General features: G+C 37.9%; 1 protein-coding gene across 2 annotated transcripts in view; it reads left to right on the forward strand.

Annotated features, from left to right (window-relative positions):
* HGF (hepatocyte growth factor) overlaps nucleotides 1–17,112 on the forward strand; it is an 88,102-nt gene that overhangs the window by 23,526 nt on the left and 47,464 nt on the right. For both annotated transcript variants that reach the window (XM_079150558.1, XM_079150559.1), the window contains 2 exons: nucleotides 1,215–1,335; nucleotides 2,811–2,929. In XM_079150558.1, coding sequence (XP_079006684.1) covers nucleotides 1,215–1,335; nucleotides 2,811–2,929 — 240 coding nt within the window. The remainder of the gene's footprint in view (nucleotides 1–1,214; nucleotides 1,336–2,810; nucleotides 2,930–17,112) is intronic.

Raw genomic sequence — 17,112 nt, forward strand, 5'->3', positions numbered from 1 at the left:
GTTTGTGAACTAATTTACAAGAAAGGAAGTAGATGGATCAAGTCAATAGATAGATCATGTGTTTCAGAAAGTGAATAGTTAATGTCCTGTTATGTTATAAAAATAAAAGGTTCAAAAGTGATGATTCTAATGTTATATTCCAAATTACTACCAATATCCATTAGGCTAGATTCCAGTGGATAAAACTAAACATTGATATCTTTCCCCACTTCAGCTAAAGTTAGATGATCAGTAATCACAAGATACAAATGATGTGTCTGGGGAAATTTGCCGGATTTGTAGGAGAGTCAAGCAATGATTTATTTTGCAGGATGCTTGCTGTGCTACAAATCAACCTTCTGTTTGAGAAGTCTCATTTTCAGCTAGTTGACATGATTCAGAGTTTTCAGTGTGACCTAAGAGACCAGTCAGAAGAGAACAATTAATTAACCTCACAGAATCATCAATAAGATCCTGCATAATTAAATCAGCTTATACATTTAAAAAAAGAGTGGGTACGAGGAGTTCAATAGTAGGTCATTTTCTATCCTATGCTAGATGAGAATGTGAGCTTGCCCTGCCAATACAACATGGATGTTCACTAACAGAAAAGAGCTGTGGCTTGCTTCCTTCTTTCTTTCCTTCCCCTTCCTTCCTTCCTTTCCTTTCCTTTCCTCTCTCTTTCTCCTCTCTCTCTCTCTGTCCTTTGAATTGCACCTAATTTCTGTCTGCAACTGGTTCCTTAAATACATTGGATCCTGATTATTGCATTAACCCTAGGAATATATCATGTACTCATTTTGAAATGTGCAACTATGTGTGTGTATTTGAAGGGTGAACTGAGAGACAAACACCATTGTGCTAAAAATAGAGACACTGAGATCCTTGCATTTTAGACCAAGAAGAGAAAAATCTCTAATTGTCCATCTTATATTTTCAGTCTCTTTGTACTGATATACAGTTGGACAGTTGTGAAAAATTTTGCAGGTAGCATCCTGCCTCTATGATAAATTTGCATGACACTAATCACATTTAAATTATATGATGGGTTCCATAGCATGTATTTTATGCCCCTATTTATGGATATTAGGCCCCAATTTGAAATTAGGGTGCTTTGTAGGGTTGTCTAAAAATCTGTTTGCTAAAAAATTGATTTGCTGTTCTTTAAGTGAAACAGTGGTGTTCTTGAGTTTGCTGTCAGAAACAATTAACATGCCATACTTTAATTTTATTAGTTGAATGCATGACCTGCAATGGGGAAAGCTATCGAGGTCCCATGGATCATACAGAATCAGGAAAGATTTGTCAGCGCTGGGATCATCAGACACCACACCGACACAAATTCTTGCCCGAAAGGTAAAATACCAATGAATCTTGCTTCCAACAAATCTCTGTACAATCTGTTATTTGTTCCATCACAAATTCTCCTGAAAACTCTTTGTATGATGTTTTAATGATGGGGCATAAAAGTAGTTTAGAATGCCCCTGATCATATGGCCTTTTTCTCACAGTGCTGCTGAAGTTGGACATTTGGGAGAGGTGTCTTTTGAGGCAAAAGGATTTGTGATGAGGTATATGTGAATATTAGGTACACTTTTTATGGTCTTGACTGACTAGATTGAGTTCCCCAAATCAGGAAGGTCTTGAATGCAAGATCGTAGTTGGGTGCAAAGCAGAAGCACTAACAGAGCTTTCTTTTTGATTTTCATAGCTAAAAAAGAAAAAGAAAAAAGGGCCAATTCAGTGATGACACTTTTGATAGGCTCAACCCTTGAGATGGCTAGTTACTGCCAAATGCAAGCACATATCCTTCTAGAGCAGCATCTTCAGAGACTCACATTCTGTGGGTCATCATGTGTGATACTTGAACTTAGGATATGCCTGTAGTAGGTGAATGAAAATGGGGGCCAATAATTCTTTAGCTGTTTTATCCTGGTGTATTTAAAAATTGCCAATAGGGTTAGTTTTTTCCAGGAGAATGTTTTGAAATTAAATAGTTGAAAACAACAACAAATTATGTCTTTTGCTTGTTCATTTCACATGAAATAAGGTGAAAAAAAGAAAAGAAAAATTATTTTTAGTAGAAAGAATAAAAATTGAAATATTGCAAAGAAAAACTCATCCCTACCATCCTTTGGAAATTGCTACAAGGAATTTCCTCTCCTATTTTTTGTAGTTGCTGTTTATTAGTTTTTGCCTCTTGTTGTTCTTTTAAATGAAATTAAAACTTTTGATTTATTTTTTTAAATGCATGTCTTTCTTTTAAGTGAGAGCAGAAGGGATGTGGTAGCAATTAAAATCAAGTCACCAATTCAGGACTCTGTTAATTTAAAGGGAGGTGGGATGTGGAGAAAGTGGTGTGATGGAGTTTGTCTCTTGCCCTGGTAGAGTTGAGGGCATGACCCTAGAAGGCTCCATTTTAAAACTGAGCTATCATTAGTAACAGAGCAATTGAAACCAAACTTCCAATTGAACTTTAAGCCCTAGAGGAGGACCTGTTTTCTTAATGAGCATTCTGTATGCAGTCATGTTTTTTTGCAGTCTCCTTAATTGAGCTGTATGAGAAAGGGATTCATTTGGGATCTGAATTGGTGAACAGGTACCAAATGGATCTAACTTATTAGCACAGAGGATGATACTTTATACTTAGTGGAATACACAAGTAGATTCAATAGTTAATGATCAGCAGTCCCCCTGTAAAGCAAAAGATGAAAAACCTGCACTTCCCTAGCTAGTATTATCCAAACTAAGTAGAAAGTTATCCTGTGAGCTGAAGGCTAGGTGTGTTCCCAGGCAGATTTACGTGACACTTCTCTTGGTGTGGTTTGCAGATACCCCGACAAGGGCTTTGATGATAATTATTGCCGCAATCCTGATGGCAAGCCGAGGCCGTGGTGCTATACTCTTGACCCTGACACCCCTTGGGAGTACTGTGCAATTAAAATGTGTGGTAAGTTAGGGTCAAATTTATTGCTTCCTTTTCCTCTCACAGACTGGATCTAAGCAGGCGATTATTAGTGAGACAGGTTAACAACTATTTGACTTGATGCTTTAATGTGTGCAGGTTTTAATATTTTAAGAATGTGTTACATAATCCTACCCAATCTTTTCAATTTTCAAGGAGTTGTTATTTTGAAAGGGGTACATACATAAATATACACATATAAAAATATTTTATACATATGGTAAAAATGTAAACATTCTAATGTTATTAAGAACACAGAGGAAAAAAAAAAACAGGGGGAGAAAAAGATCGGCGAATCTACAGAGCATTGTAAAGTCACTGGGATAGTAGAAGTTGGACCTTAAGATTCTTTCCTCCTAGTCCTGGATCCTTTCCCTACCTTTTCTCCCTAGAGACAGAACATTAGTTGTATGCTGGCTGTGAATGATGGAGGTTGCAATGAAGAAGGCTAAGTCTAAGTGCAGACCTTTATCCAGCTCTCCTGAATTTATGCCAAAAACTTAATTTTCCTACTCCTCGTGTCCCTTTAACTTTGGATATGTGGTCCTCTCTTCCGTGGCTAACTCCCTTGTTTTTGCTCTTTAAAATTATACTGGAGAGTAATTAGATATAGATATATTTTTGTTTTCACAAATAAAGCTCTTCTCCTTTCAACTGGAACCTAAAAAGCATTCAGATCAATAGAGTTGCATGAATGTATTAAGATGTGATAATGTTTAAGTTGGCATCATAACATTGCATATAGGTATGATATAGAGAGATAAATATAGGAGATCAGGGACCAGCAGCTGAAGTAACACAATTGTGAGGACATGGATAGATATTTGCATATTTCCCTGTAGCAGCCTGGTGTGGTTAGTATTCTGAAGAATCCTAACTCAGTATTATTCTTGCTGTTGTTCCACCAAGGTGACTCTCTCTTCCTTTAGAGCTACTAATAAACGGAAACCTTTTGGCAACTCATAAAGCCCATAGAAAGGCGATGTGCGTGGCATATGTGATATAGCTACAGAATCTGAAAACCTGTCAGAGTGAAACACAATGTTCCAAGGAAACCGAATCATCTGTTCTGTCCTTTTAAAAAAAGACGACTCCTGTGACAGTGTTGCTCTGTATGGATTGGGTTCCTTCCATTCATTGACTTATTTAATCATATAAATCTTCCCAGTTAGGTACAATAAACCAACTATTTCCCGTGTGTGTGTGTGTGTGTGTGTGTGTGTGTGTGTGTTTGGTACTCTTATAAATCTTGTCTGGAATAAGATCAGACAAAGCACAAATGTTCATGTGCACATTCATTCTGTAGCATGATTGTATTCATTAAGAAGTTCAGGGGGCTGGGATTGGGGCTCAGTGGTTGAGCACTTGCCTAGCATGTGTGAGGCACTGGGTTCATAGAACCACATATAAACAAATGAACAAAATAAAGGCCTATCAACATCTAAAATATATTAAAATAAAAAAAGAAGTCCAGCATTGCCTTTCTCCTTGGTTCTAAATGAATCTTTTGGATACTTTTAAAAGAGATTGGGATATGAAAGAAAGAAAATGGATACTTCCTAAATACTAAATAGGTTTCTTTTTCTTTTCTGTCTAAAGGGGAATTGGCTAGTTATGTAAGTAACATGCCATAATTCTGATGACTCTGTTAAACAGAGTGTGGTGCTTTTAGGATGTTGCTTTTAATAAAATGATACAATTTGGGAGCCAAACCTATGTCTTTCAAATGAAAATAATCTGAGCTTTGAAATGTTTAAATTTTTGTTTTATTGAAGGACAACTTTTAGTTTAAGAATTATTTGTTTGCTCATATAGAGATAGGAAAAGGTTACACTTTTATTAAAATAATAACATAAAGTTGTCATTCTAGAAAGTATGAGAGATGAGAGGTAAGGTTTTTTTAAGAGTATTTTAATTATACAGAGTTTTTGGGTACATTGTGATATAATTGTATATTTGATTTCAATCATCATTCTCCCCCTTTCCTCTTCTCTCCCCTCTTGCTAGTCTCCCTCCTCTACTAACCTTCCCTTCACGCCTTTATTTATTTATTTTGATTCATACTTTCTACATATACATAAAGGTGAAATTCCCTTTGGTACCTTTATATGTGCATATAACATCATTTTGTTAAATTCATTCTCTATTTCTCTCCCTTTTCCATCCTTCCTTCTTCCCTCTTATTCTCCTACTTCTATTCCATTGATCTTCCCTCTAACTTTATGATATTCAATTTTCTCCCCTATTGCCATCTTTCCCTTATTTTGCTCTGGCTTCCACATATGAGAGAAAACATTCGACCCTTGATTTTCTGGGTCTGGCGTATTTCACTTAGCATGATTATCCCCAGTTCCATCCATTTACCAGCAAATGCCATGATTTCATTCCTCTTTATAGGTGAGTAAAACTCCTTTGTATGTATATGTCACGTTTACTTGTTCTGTTCATCTACTGATGGGCCCCTGGGTTGATTCCATAATTTGGCTATTATGAACTGTGCTGCATAAACATTGTAGTGGCTGTATCACCATAGTATGCTGGTTTTAGTTCTTCTGGATAAATACTGAGGAGTGGGGCAGCTGGGTCATATGGTGGTTGCATTCCTAGTTTGTTAAGTAAGAAGGATATGAATAGCTTTTCAAATGTTTTGGCTTACTTATGTAATAAAGCCTCCAGTGCAAAACTAAGAAATTTGGTGGTGGTTTCAATCATGTATTAGATTCATGTTGTGATGAAATAAATTACCAAAACCTTAGTGGCTTAAAACAACTTACCTTTATTAAATTATAGTATTTTGGGTCTGACATTCAGTCACAACTCATATGGATTCTCTACTTAGAGTCTCACAAGGTTCTAATGAAGGTGCTCACCAGACTTGTGGTCCCATCTAAGACTCAGCATCCCGTTTCAAGTTCATTGATTGTGGGTAGAATTCAGCCTCTTGTGGATGTGAGGATGCACAAAGTCTTCACTCTCTATAAATTCCTTGACACATGACCCTTTCTGTAGTACGTCAGTTTACTTCTCCAAGGTAAAAATCATATTTTCTCCGGTGCCTTGGGTTTCTGACCTCTATACCCTCTTTTTTCCAAGAGCTCACCTGATTAGGTTGGGCTCACCTAGATTATTATGTCTTTTGATTAACTTAAAATCAATTTACAGCAACTATAATCATATATGCAAAATCTCTTCACCTGGTGAAGAGATTTCATCATTGGTGTGATGAAAACTAATCACGAGTCTCCTTGTATTTGGTCTTATTGTATTCACAAGTTCATCCACACTTAAGGGGAAGTTATTACATAGAACACACATGCCAGTGTGTCCTGTTTGTAGCAAATAATTGATTATCTGATTGCAATTGATTTTTTTGTATTATTAAATTCTTGGAACAGCATTCAGGTTATCCTGGTCTGGACCAGCTAAACTCATTCTGGGTGTTCAATATGTTTGAAGAAAATAATAGAGTTGGTAATTGTTTCACTCGCTCTCTTGAAAATTGAAGAGGGGTTTTAAAACTCTTGATTCATAATTTGTCATTATTTATTTAAAAAAATAAGGTGTTTATTTAAAAAAAAAAGGGGTACTTTCCATTGAGTATCAGTAATTCTTATTTTGATTTACTTGTCATTAGTGAGGAAAGGTGCTACCACAGGACTGGGAAGAGCAGCCTCATGGTATTTAAGACATGGCAACTAGGTTGATGGGGGCAGGTTGTGGGGCAAGAACAGAAACTGGAAGATGATTAGTAAAACTAAATTGACAAGGCAGATCAAGCAGGATTCAAGAGTAGCCAAAAAGTTACCATTGGAAACACTGAGAATAAGCAGGGGGAGTGGTCTTATCTGGCTTGTGATCTAGAATTGTGGTCTCCAAACTGATGTGCATGAAACCCAGGGAACAAAAAGACTCTTCCAAGAGTCTGTGGTATAGACTTATGATTCAGCTCTTTTATCTGTGTATGAATTATTTCCCAAAGTCCTCAGCCTGAGATGTGCATGCTCCTCAGAATTTGGGAAAATTCAACAGCTACTTTCCCATCCACTACTGCCCTTTTCTTTACTGGATAAAGTCAGATTTCTTATTCCTCTTGAATTCTACTATAGCACATTGCCCTGGGTTGTAAAAACATTTGGGACTCTAAACAAAGATATCTTTGAAAATATATTAAACATATGTTCATGCTGTTTGTCATTATGAATCACTAATAGTTGTATAACTCTATCCAGCAAATATACAAATACACACATATGTGCTTGCGTGGGTGTCCTGTGTATATGTGCATGTACAGGCATGCATTTATCTCTTAGAGCCTTGTGGTCACAGGGAATTTTAAAATTTAACTGTAATGTATGAAAATCTTTCAGAGCACTAGGATGAAGTGAGGGATAAAAGACCCTCCCACATAAAATACAGGTCAATAAGAAATAAGAGTACAAATTTAAGGTAGTCAGTAGTGACAAAAACAAGATATGGAATGTTAAATGAGATACATGGGCAATATTAAAGAGATAGAATGTACAGGATATAATGACAAATTGGATATAATAGGAAATGGATGGGAAAGGAGAAAAGCTTAAAATATTTTCCAAGTTAGTGGATAGATGCATATTTTAGAGGTATTGTTTTCAGAGGACATATAATATTTAATTGTGCTTATGTTGAGATGGGGTGCTTGGCATCTGTGTTCATAGAACATCTAAATTCACTTTTCTCTGTGATGTTGTAGAATGTCATGAGGGAACAGTGACAGCAAGAACCTTGCACAGAAGACTCCAGCAAGCATACAGAGAACATAGACAGGGTGGTTTGTCCCTTTGTACAGGGCACCCATTCAATAAGTATATTCTGAGCAGTTGTTACAAGTCAAACACTTTTCTTTACCCCAGGGGATATAGAAATGAACAAAATGGACCAAGGCCTATGAGAAAATTGAAATCTCAGAACTTTAACAAGAACTAGTAAAGAAAAGCTGACACTATCTTGATATTGAGGTAGTCACACCTTTCAGAGTTTTCAATTTTGGATACTGCTCTGATTCCTTTTCTTTTTTTTTTTTATTTTATTAATTTTTTATTTGTTCTAATTAGTTGTACATGACAGTAGAATGCATTTATACATTTTGATAAATCATACATAAATGAAGTATAATTTCTCATTTTTCTTTTTTATTTTATTTTTTTATTGTAAACAAATGGGATACATGTTGTTTCTCTGTTTGTACATGGCGTAAAGGCATACCATTTGTGTAATCATAAATTTACATAGAGTAATGTTGTTTGATTCATTCTGTTTCTTTTCCCTTCCCCCCACCCCTCCCACCCCTCTTTACCCTCTATAGAGTACTTCCTTCCTCCATACTTGCCCCCCTCCCTAACCCTAACTCTAACCCTAACACTAACCCTTCCCTCCCCCCCATTATGTGTCATCCTCCACTTATTAACGATATCATTCGTCCTTTGGCTTTTTGAGATTGGCTTATCTCACTTAGCATGATATTCTCCAATTTCATCCATTTGCCTGCAAATGCCATAATTTTATCATTCTTTATGGCTGAGTAATATTCCATTGTATATATATACCACAGTTTCTTTATCCACTCATCAATTGAAGGGCATCTAGGTTGGTTCCACAGTCTGGCTATTGTGAATTGAGCAGCTATGAACATTGATGTGGCTGTATCTCTGTAGTATGCTGATTTTAAGTCCTTTGGGTATAGGCCAAGGAGTGGGATAGCTGGGTCAAATGGCGGGTCCATTCCAAATTTTCTAAGGAATCTCCACACTGCTTTCCAGAGTGGCTGCACTAATTTGCAGCCCCACCAGCAATGTATGAGTGTACCTTTCTCCCCACATCCTCGCCAACACCTGTTGTTGCTCGTATTCTTGATAATCGCCATTCTAATTGGGGTGAGATGGAATCTTAGGGTGGTTTTGATTTGCATTTCTCTTATTACTAGAGATGTTGAGCATTTTTCCATATGTTTGTTGATTGCTTGTAGATCTTCTTCTGTGAAGTGTCTATTCATTTCCTTAGCCCATTTATCGACTGGATTATTTGAATTCTTGGAGTAGAGTTTTTTGAGTTCTTTATAGATTCTGGAGATTAGCGCTCTATCTGAAGTATGATTGGCAAAGATATTCTCCCACTCTGTAGGCTCTTTCTTCGCATTGCTGATAGTTTCCATTGCTGAGAGAAAGCTTTTTAGTTTGAATCTATCCCAGTGGTTGATTCTAGCTTTTATTTCTTGTGCTATGGGAGTCCTGTTAAGGAAGTCTGATCCTAGACCAACAAGGTGAAGATTTGGACCTACTTTTTCTTCTATAATCTGCAGGGTCTCTGGTCTGATTCCAAGGTCCTTAATCCATTTTGAGTTTAGTTTCGTGCATGGTGAGAGATATGGGTTTAGTTTCATTCTGTTGCATATGGATTTCCAATTCTCCCAGCACCATTTGTTGAAGAGGCTATCTTTTCTCCATTGCATATTTTTGACCCCTTTGTCTAGTATGAGAAAATTGTATTTATTTGGGTTTGTGTCCGTGTCCTCTATTCTGTACCATTGATCTACCTTTCTATTTTGATACCAATACCATGCCGTTTTTGTTACTATTGCTTTGTAGTAGAGTTGAAGATCTGGTATTGCAATACCCCCTGTTTCACTCTTCCTGCTAAGGATTGCTTTAGCTATTCTGGGTTTCTTATTCTTCCAGATGAATTTCATAATTGCTTGCTCTATTTCTGTAAGGTACGTCATTGGGATTTTAATTGGAATTGCATTGAATTTGTATAGCACTTTAGGTAGTATGGCCATTTTGACAATATTAATTCTTCCTATCCAAGAACATGGAAGATCTTTCCATCTTCTAAGGTGTTCTTTAATTACTTTTTTTAGTGTTGTATAGTTCTCATTGTAGAGGTCTTTCACCTCTTTTGAGAGATTGATTCCCAAGTATTTTATTTTTTTCGAGGCTATTTTGAATGGGGTAGTTTTCCTAATTTCTCTTTCTGAAGATTCATCACTTATGTATAAAAATGCGTTGGATTTATGGGCATTGATCTTGTAACCTGCTACTTTACTGAATTCACTTATGAGTTCTAAGAATTTCCAGGTTCCTCTAAATATATAATCATGTCATCAGCGAACAGGGATAGTTTGAGTTCTTCTTTTCCAATTCGTATCCCTTTAATTTCTTTGGTTTGTCTAATTGCTCTGGCCAGAGTCTCAAGAACGATGTTGAATAGAAGTGGTGAAAGAGGGCATCCCTGCCTTGTTCCCGTTTTTAGGGGGAATGCTTTCAGTTTTTCACCATTTAGAATGATATTAGCCATGGGCTTAGCATAAATGGCCTTTACAATGTTAAGGAATGTTCCCACTATCCCTATTTTTTCTAGTGTTTTGAGCATGAAGGGGTGCTGTATTTTATCAAATGCTTTTTCTGCATCTATTGAAATAATCATGTGATTCTTGACTTTAAGTCTATTAATATGGTGAATTATGTTTATTGATTTCCTGATGTTGAACCAACCTTGCATTTCTTGGATGAAACCCACTTGATCATGGTGCACTATCTTTTTAATATGTTTTTGTATGCGATTTGCTAAAATTTTGTTGAGAATTTTTGCGTCGATGTTCATTAAGGATATTGGTCTGAAATTTTCTTTCCTTGATGAGTCTCTGTCTGGTTTAGATATCAGTGTGATATTGGCTTCATAGAATGAGTTTGGGAGGGTTCCCTCCTCTTCTATTTTATGGAATACTTTGAGAAGTATTGGAATGAGCTCTTCTTTAAAGGTTTTGTAGAACTCAGCTGAGAACCCATCTGGTCCCGGACTTTTCTTTGTTGGTAGGTTTTTGAATGACTTCTTCTATTTCAGTACTTGAAATTGGTCTATTTAAATTGTTTATGTCCTCCTCGTTCAGTTTAGGCAATTCATATGTCTCTAGAAACCTGTTGATGTCTTCGAAATTTTCTATTTTGTTGTAGTATAGATTTTCAAAATAGCTTCTAATTATGTTTTGTATTTCAATCCTGTCTGTTGTGATATATCCTTGTTCATTTCGAATTTTAGTGATTTGGGTTTTCTCTCATCTTCTCTTTGTTAGTGTGGCTAAAGGTTTATCAATTTTGTTTATTTTTTCGAAGAACCAACTATTTATTTTGTCAATTTTTTGTATTGTTTCTTTTGTTTCAATTTCATTGATTTCAGCTCTGAGTTTAACTATTTCCTGTCTTCTACTACTTTTGGTGCTGTTCTGTTCTTCTTTTTCTAGGGCTTTGAGCTGTAGTGTTAGGTCGTTTATTTGTTGAGTTTTACTTCTTCTATTAAATGCGCCCCATGAAATAAATTTCCCTCTAAGTACTGCTTTCATAGTGTCCCAGAGATTTTGATATGATGTTTCTTTGTTCTCATTTACCTCTAAGAATTTTTTAATTTCCTTCCTAATATCTTCTGTTATCCATTCATCATATAATAGCATATTGTTTAATCTCCAGGTGTTGGAATAGTTTCTGTGTTTTACTCTTTCATTTATTTCTAACTTCAATCCATTATGATCTGATAGAATACATGCTAGTGTCTCTATCTTCTTGTATTTGCTAACATTAGCTTTGTGGCATAATATATGGTCTATTTGAGAGAAGGATCCATGTGCTGCTGAGAAGAAAGTGTATTCGTTCTTGGTTGGATGGTATATTCTATAAATGTCCGTTAAGTCTAAATTATTGATTGTGTTATTGAGATCCATGGTTTCTTTGTTTAATTTTTGTCTGGAAGATCTGTCCAGTGGTGAGAGAGGCGTGTTAAAATCACCTAGTATTATTGTGTTATGGTCTATTTGGTTTCTGAAATTGAGAAGGATTTGTTTGACATACATGGATGAGCCACTGTTTGGGGCATAGATGTTTATGATTGTTATATCTTGCTGATTTATGCTTCCCTTAAGAAGTATGAAATGTCCTTCTTTATCCCTTCTGACTACCTTTGGCTTGAAGTCCACATTATCGGAAATGAGGATGGATACTCCAGCTTTTTTGCTGAGTCCATGTGCATGGTATGTTTTTCCCCATCCTTTCACCTTTAGTCTATGGGTATCTTTTTCTATGAGGTGAGTCTCTTGTAGGCAACATATTGTTGGATCTTTCTTTTTAATCCAGTCTGCCAGTCTATGTCTTTTGATTGATGAATTCAGGCCATTAACATTCAGGGTTATTATAGAGAAATGACTTGGTTTCCCGGTCATTTGGTTCATTTTTTAAATTTTGTTTATTTATTTGTTTGACACAACTTGTTTCCTCCTTTATTTGACAATTCCTTTAGGATAATTCCTCCGTTTGCTGATTTGCTTGTTTGTTTTTCATCTCTTCCTCATGGAATATTTTGTTGAGAATGTTCTGTAATGCTGGCTTTCTTTTTGTAAATTCTTTTAGCTTTTGTTTATCATGGAAGAATTTTATTTCATCGTCAAATTTGAAGGTAAGTTTTGCTGGGTATAAGATTCTTGGTTGGCATCCATTTTCTTTCAGGGCTTGAAAAATGTTGTTCCAGGACCTTCTAGCTTTTAGGGTCTGGATTGAAAAATCTGCTGATATGCGTATTGGTTTCCCCCTGAATGTAATTTGGTTCTTTTCTCTCACAGCCTTTAAAATTCTGTCTTTATTTTGTATGTTAGGTATTTTCATTATAATGTGCCTTGGTGTGGGTCTGTTGTAATTTTGTGTATTTGGAGTCCTATAAGCCTCTTGAACTTGATTTTTCATTTCATTCTTCAGATTTGGGAAATTTTCTGATATTATTTCATTGAATAAATTGTTCATTCCTTTGGCTTGTTTCTCTAGACCTTCCTCAATCCCGATAATTCTTAAATTTGGCCTTTTCATGATATCCCATAGTTCTTGTAGATTCTGTTCATGATTTCTTACCATCTTCTCTGTTTGTTCAACTTTGTTTTCAAGGTTAAATATTTTGTCTTCAATGTCTGAGGTTCTGTCTTCCAGGTGTTCTATCCTATTGGATATGCTTTCTATGGAGTTCTTAATTTGGTTTATTGTTTCCTTCATGTCAAGGATTTCTGTTTGTTTTTTTTTTCAATATCTCTAACTCTTTATTGAAATGATCTTTTTGCTTCCTGTATTTGCTCTTTTAACTGTCGATTGGTGCAATCATTCAATGCTTGCATTTGCTCTTTCATCTCATCGTTTGCTTCTCTGATCATTTTAATTATGTACATTCTGAACTCCTTTTCTGTCATTTCTTCTGCCATGCTGTCATTGGGTTTTATTGATGTAACATCTAGATTTGTTTGCAGCAGTTTCTTTCCTTGTTTTCTCATATTGTTCAGGTATCAGTGGACCGCTGAGATATTGCAGATTTGCTCTATTGACTTACAATGTCCCTGAAGATTTCTATATATATGCCCCCTTAGCCTTCAGTAGGCTGAAGTCTTGGAGGAAGTTGATAATGCAGCGCTCCACAAGGAAGCTGCCTCTCTAGGAGTGGTGTCCTTCAGGTGGGGTATAATCCCTGCTAGTGGGCAGAGGTGCCTCCACTTGTTGACCAATGGTCATCCAAAGGGGACCTAGGCTGCGGGCTGAGGCAAGGCCTATTTGGGCCTGAGTCTCTGGTTTTACCGTCCTTGTGGGGAAACCTCACCCAGCAGGGAAGACTCACCCAGTGGGGAGGTCTTGCTGGTCAGTTCCCTCCTAGAGGTTCCCCTCAATTTACAGCTACCGCCTGGGCTGGGCTGCCTTCCTCTGCAAAGTTCCCAGGGGCCCGGCCCTACCTCCTGGGCCTGGGAGCCTCACCCTTCGCAGATGAATCTCCTTAGGCTGCCCCTCCTCAGAGAATCTGCCCGCAGGCCTGGAACCTTTGCTCTACCCTAAGCCTGTCTCTGTGCGGCTCTTCCACCCAGAAGCCTCCTAGATCCTGGGACCCTGCTCTGCACCTAATCGCCTGGCTATGTGGCCCCTCCTCTGAGCAGCCACCTGGGGCTCCGAACAATCGTTCTGAGTCCCAGAGACCCGCCACAGGCCTCTTCCTCCAGACAGCCACCCAGTATTCTGGTGTGGTCACTAGGAGTCCAAGAAACTCACTTCGTGCCTCCTCCTCCCACCAACCACCCGTAGCCCTGGGCAATCACTCACTCCAAGTTGAAGTGATCCTCCCCGTTCCTCCTCCTTCTCCAGATAACCCCCCGGGTGTTCAGGAGCGGTCGCTCTGAGTGGCTCTGAATCCACGTGACCCGCTGCACGGGTCCTCTGGGCAACCGCCCGGAGCTCTGGTGCGGCCACTCAAGACCAAGCGACCCACCACGCTTATCCTCCAGGCAGCACCCCTGTGTTCAGGCGCTGTTACTTTAAGTCCAAACAACTCACCACTCGCCTTCTCCTCTGAGCAGCCGCCTGGAGCGCTAATGCAGTCACTGCGAGTCCAAACGACCCGCCACGCTCCTCCTCCTCCTCCTCCTACTCCTCTGGGCAGGCCCCGGGGTTCAGAAGTGGTCTGAGTCCAAATAGCTCGCCACGCAGCCCCTTCTCTGGCAACCGCCTGTAACTCTGGTGTAGTCACCCCGAATCCAAGCGGCCGCGCTCCTCTTCCTCCTCCTTGTCCTCAGGGCAGGCCCCGGGGTTCGGAAGCGGTCGCTTAGAGTCCAAACAGCTCGCCGCGCAGCTTCTCCTCTGGCAACCACCTGTAGCTCTGGTGCAGTCACTCCAAATCCAAGTGGCCACGTTCCTCTTCCTCCTCCTCAGGGCAGGCCCCGGTGTTCTGAGTCCACACCTCCCCTGGGCTCTCCTCGCCACTCCTCCCCTGGGCAGCCGCCGGAGCCCCAGTGGTTGCTCCGAGTCCCAGCGCTGTGCCAAGCGGCCTCCTCTGATTCCTTTTCTGCAGACGGAACAACAAATTTGTTCAAATCACTTTGCTTCTGAGCTTCTATCTTACAATCACTGAAATTGCTATCTTACAACTACTGAAGGATAAATGTTGCTCATTGTCTGCAAATATGTCACAAGCTGCACTGGACACAGGCTTCTTAGCCTCCTTTCTTGCTAGATTCTTGAAAAGGGGTTATTACCCCAAATGTCAGCAGGTCACAAATATTTCAGCTATATAAAACTTTTAACAGGGTTCTGAGAAGATGGAATTTTAAGATATTGCAAACAGAACAAGTTGAAAGTTCTGTATGGTCCTTAATCTACTGATTTTCTTATGTTTTCCCCCTCTAATCAGTGCATATTCCAAATAGATGTTTGTTTTGTATTTTAGTCCAGTACTTTAAAGGGAGAAATAGTATTTGCTGAACTATAATAGGTTGCTAGCAATTGAAAATCTCCCTGTGACTGATGTCCCTTAGAAAATTTCACTGATTTTTAAAAATATTTCTGAAATTTCTTGGATTAAAGTTACATGTATACTCTTCAACAATATTGGGAACCCCACATTGTGTGGATGATATGACTCAATACTTAATATATGAGAAATTAAAATGGAAACTTAAAAAAACATTAACTTATTAACTGTAACATTGTAGGTTTTTTTGCAAATCTAGAATTTTTGCAAATTTCTTAATGTTATCTTAATTGAAGACTGCTGGGTATCTTGCATTTGCTTCTGCCATCAGTCTTTCAGTCTTTTGGGATACATGACACCTGGAAACTCTACTGTATAAAGGACAAATGATTTCTTAACATTATTATAGAGATAGTTTTGATCTCTTAGGTCCATTAAAGGATTTTGGAACCTCAAGTGTCCCTGGACTCTCTCACCTAACTTTTGGCTAGGTGTCAGACCTAGTAATGCTGCTATGGTTCCATTAGAGCACACTAACCAGGAAACACCTGTTGGCTGCTCCGATTGTTCTCCATCTTTCACTACCAGCAGCCTTTCAGTTTGGAGACTTCTGTCATTACCTTTTTCTCTGATTTTCTTCAATAATCCTGCAGCAGAGTCTACTCTGCTGTTTGAACTCTCTTTGGCATGACTGGTACCACCATTTATCTTGTTTAAAAACCAAAAGCCTAGAAAAATCCTAGATGTAGCCCTTTCCATGCCTCACATTCGATCCATCACCAAGAGCTGCCAATTTCATCTTCTACGTAAGGACCCTGTAAAAATGGCCATTTCAGGTCATCGCTACCCTCGTTATGCAAGAGAGTTCTAGTTTTCATTGAGAATATTTGAATGGTCTTCTGAGTTGACTTGTCTCTATATATTCTGTTTTCCCCCTTGCATCCCTTTTCCACACTGCACAGAGAATATTTTAAAAATCTGATGCTAATATTTCTCATCCTTAGCATACACCACACAAATACACATGCGTTTAAAGACACTTCAATGATTTCCTTTGATTCCAGGGAAAAGACAAAACTTTGACTCCTCTCCCACATCTCTAATCTAAACATGGCCTTGTTTACTTCCACCTTTCTCTCTGTGCTCTCTTGCTTTATTTCTCACCACAGTGGTTTTATTCCTGCAATTTACATTTTCCATGATCTCATTATAGTTTCTTTACCCTTGTTGTCCCTTCTGTCTTGAAAAATTTTCTCCTCCTTCCTCAGCTACTTATGGCTACTCATTCAAGTTTAACTTAGCTATCATTTCTTCCATTATCAGTTTTTTTGACTACTTGACTTGGTTAAATACATTATTTTATATTCATACCATCATAAACTTCTCCTCCCAAGTACTGCTCAGAGCCTTGATTTTAAATTTATTTGAGGTTTTTTTTTTTTTTTTTTTTTTTTTTTTTTTGGTTAACACAGCTCTCACTACCAAAACTTTTTAAGCAAGTTCCAACAGAGCAAGGACTGTGTCTGTTGTTCTATCTCCTGGTGTATATCACATTGCCTTGGTCATCATAAGAGTTCAACAAATACTGATCAAATGAATGAATATTACTTTCCTAGAAAGTTTCTTATTTTAAAAAATTTATTGGTATTTCTTCCAAAATTCTTGAATTTCATATGGAAAAATGAAAGGTTTGCTTCAAACTTTCCTCCCCTGGTCTTAACTCATCATAGGTTTTATGCTTTCCTGGGATGGTTATTTTATTGGCTGCTTATTGCTTTCCTTTTTTTAGCTACCAAAAATAGATGTCTTATTTTACCTCTATTTTTCTATTCTCCTTCCTTTTCCTTTTTGTTTTTTGAATGTTCCAGATGCTTAGGTATGCA

The sequence above is a fragment of the Sciurus vulgaris genome (genome assembly GCF_902686455.1).
Source record: "Sciurus vulgaris genome assembly, chromosome: 8".
Taxonomy (NCBI): Eukaryota; Metazoa; Chordata; class Mammalia; order Rodentia; family Sciuridae; genus Sciurus; species Sciurus vulgaris.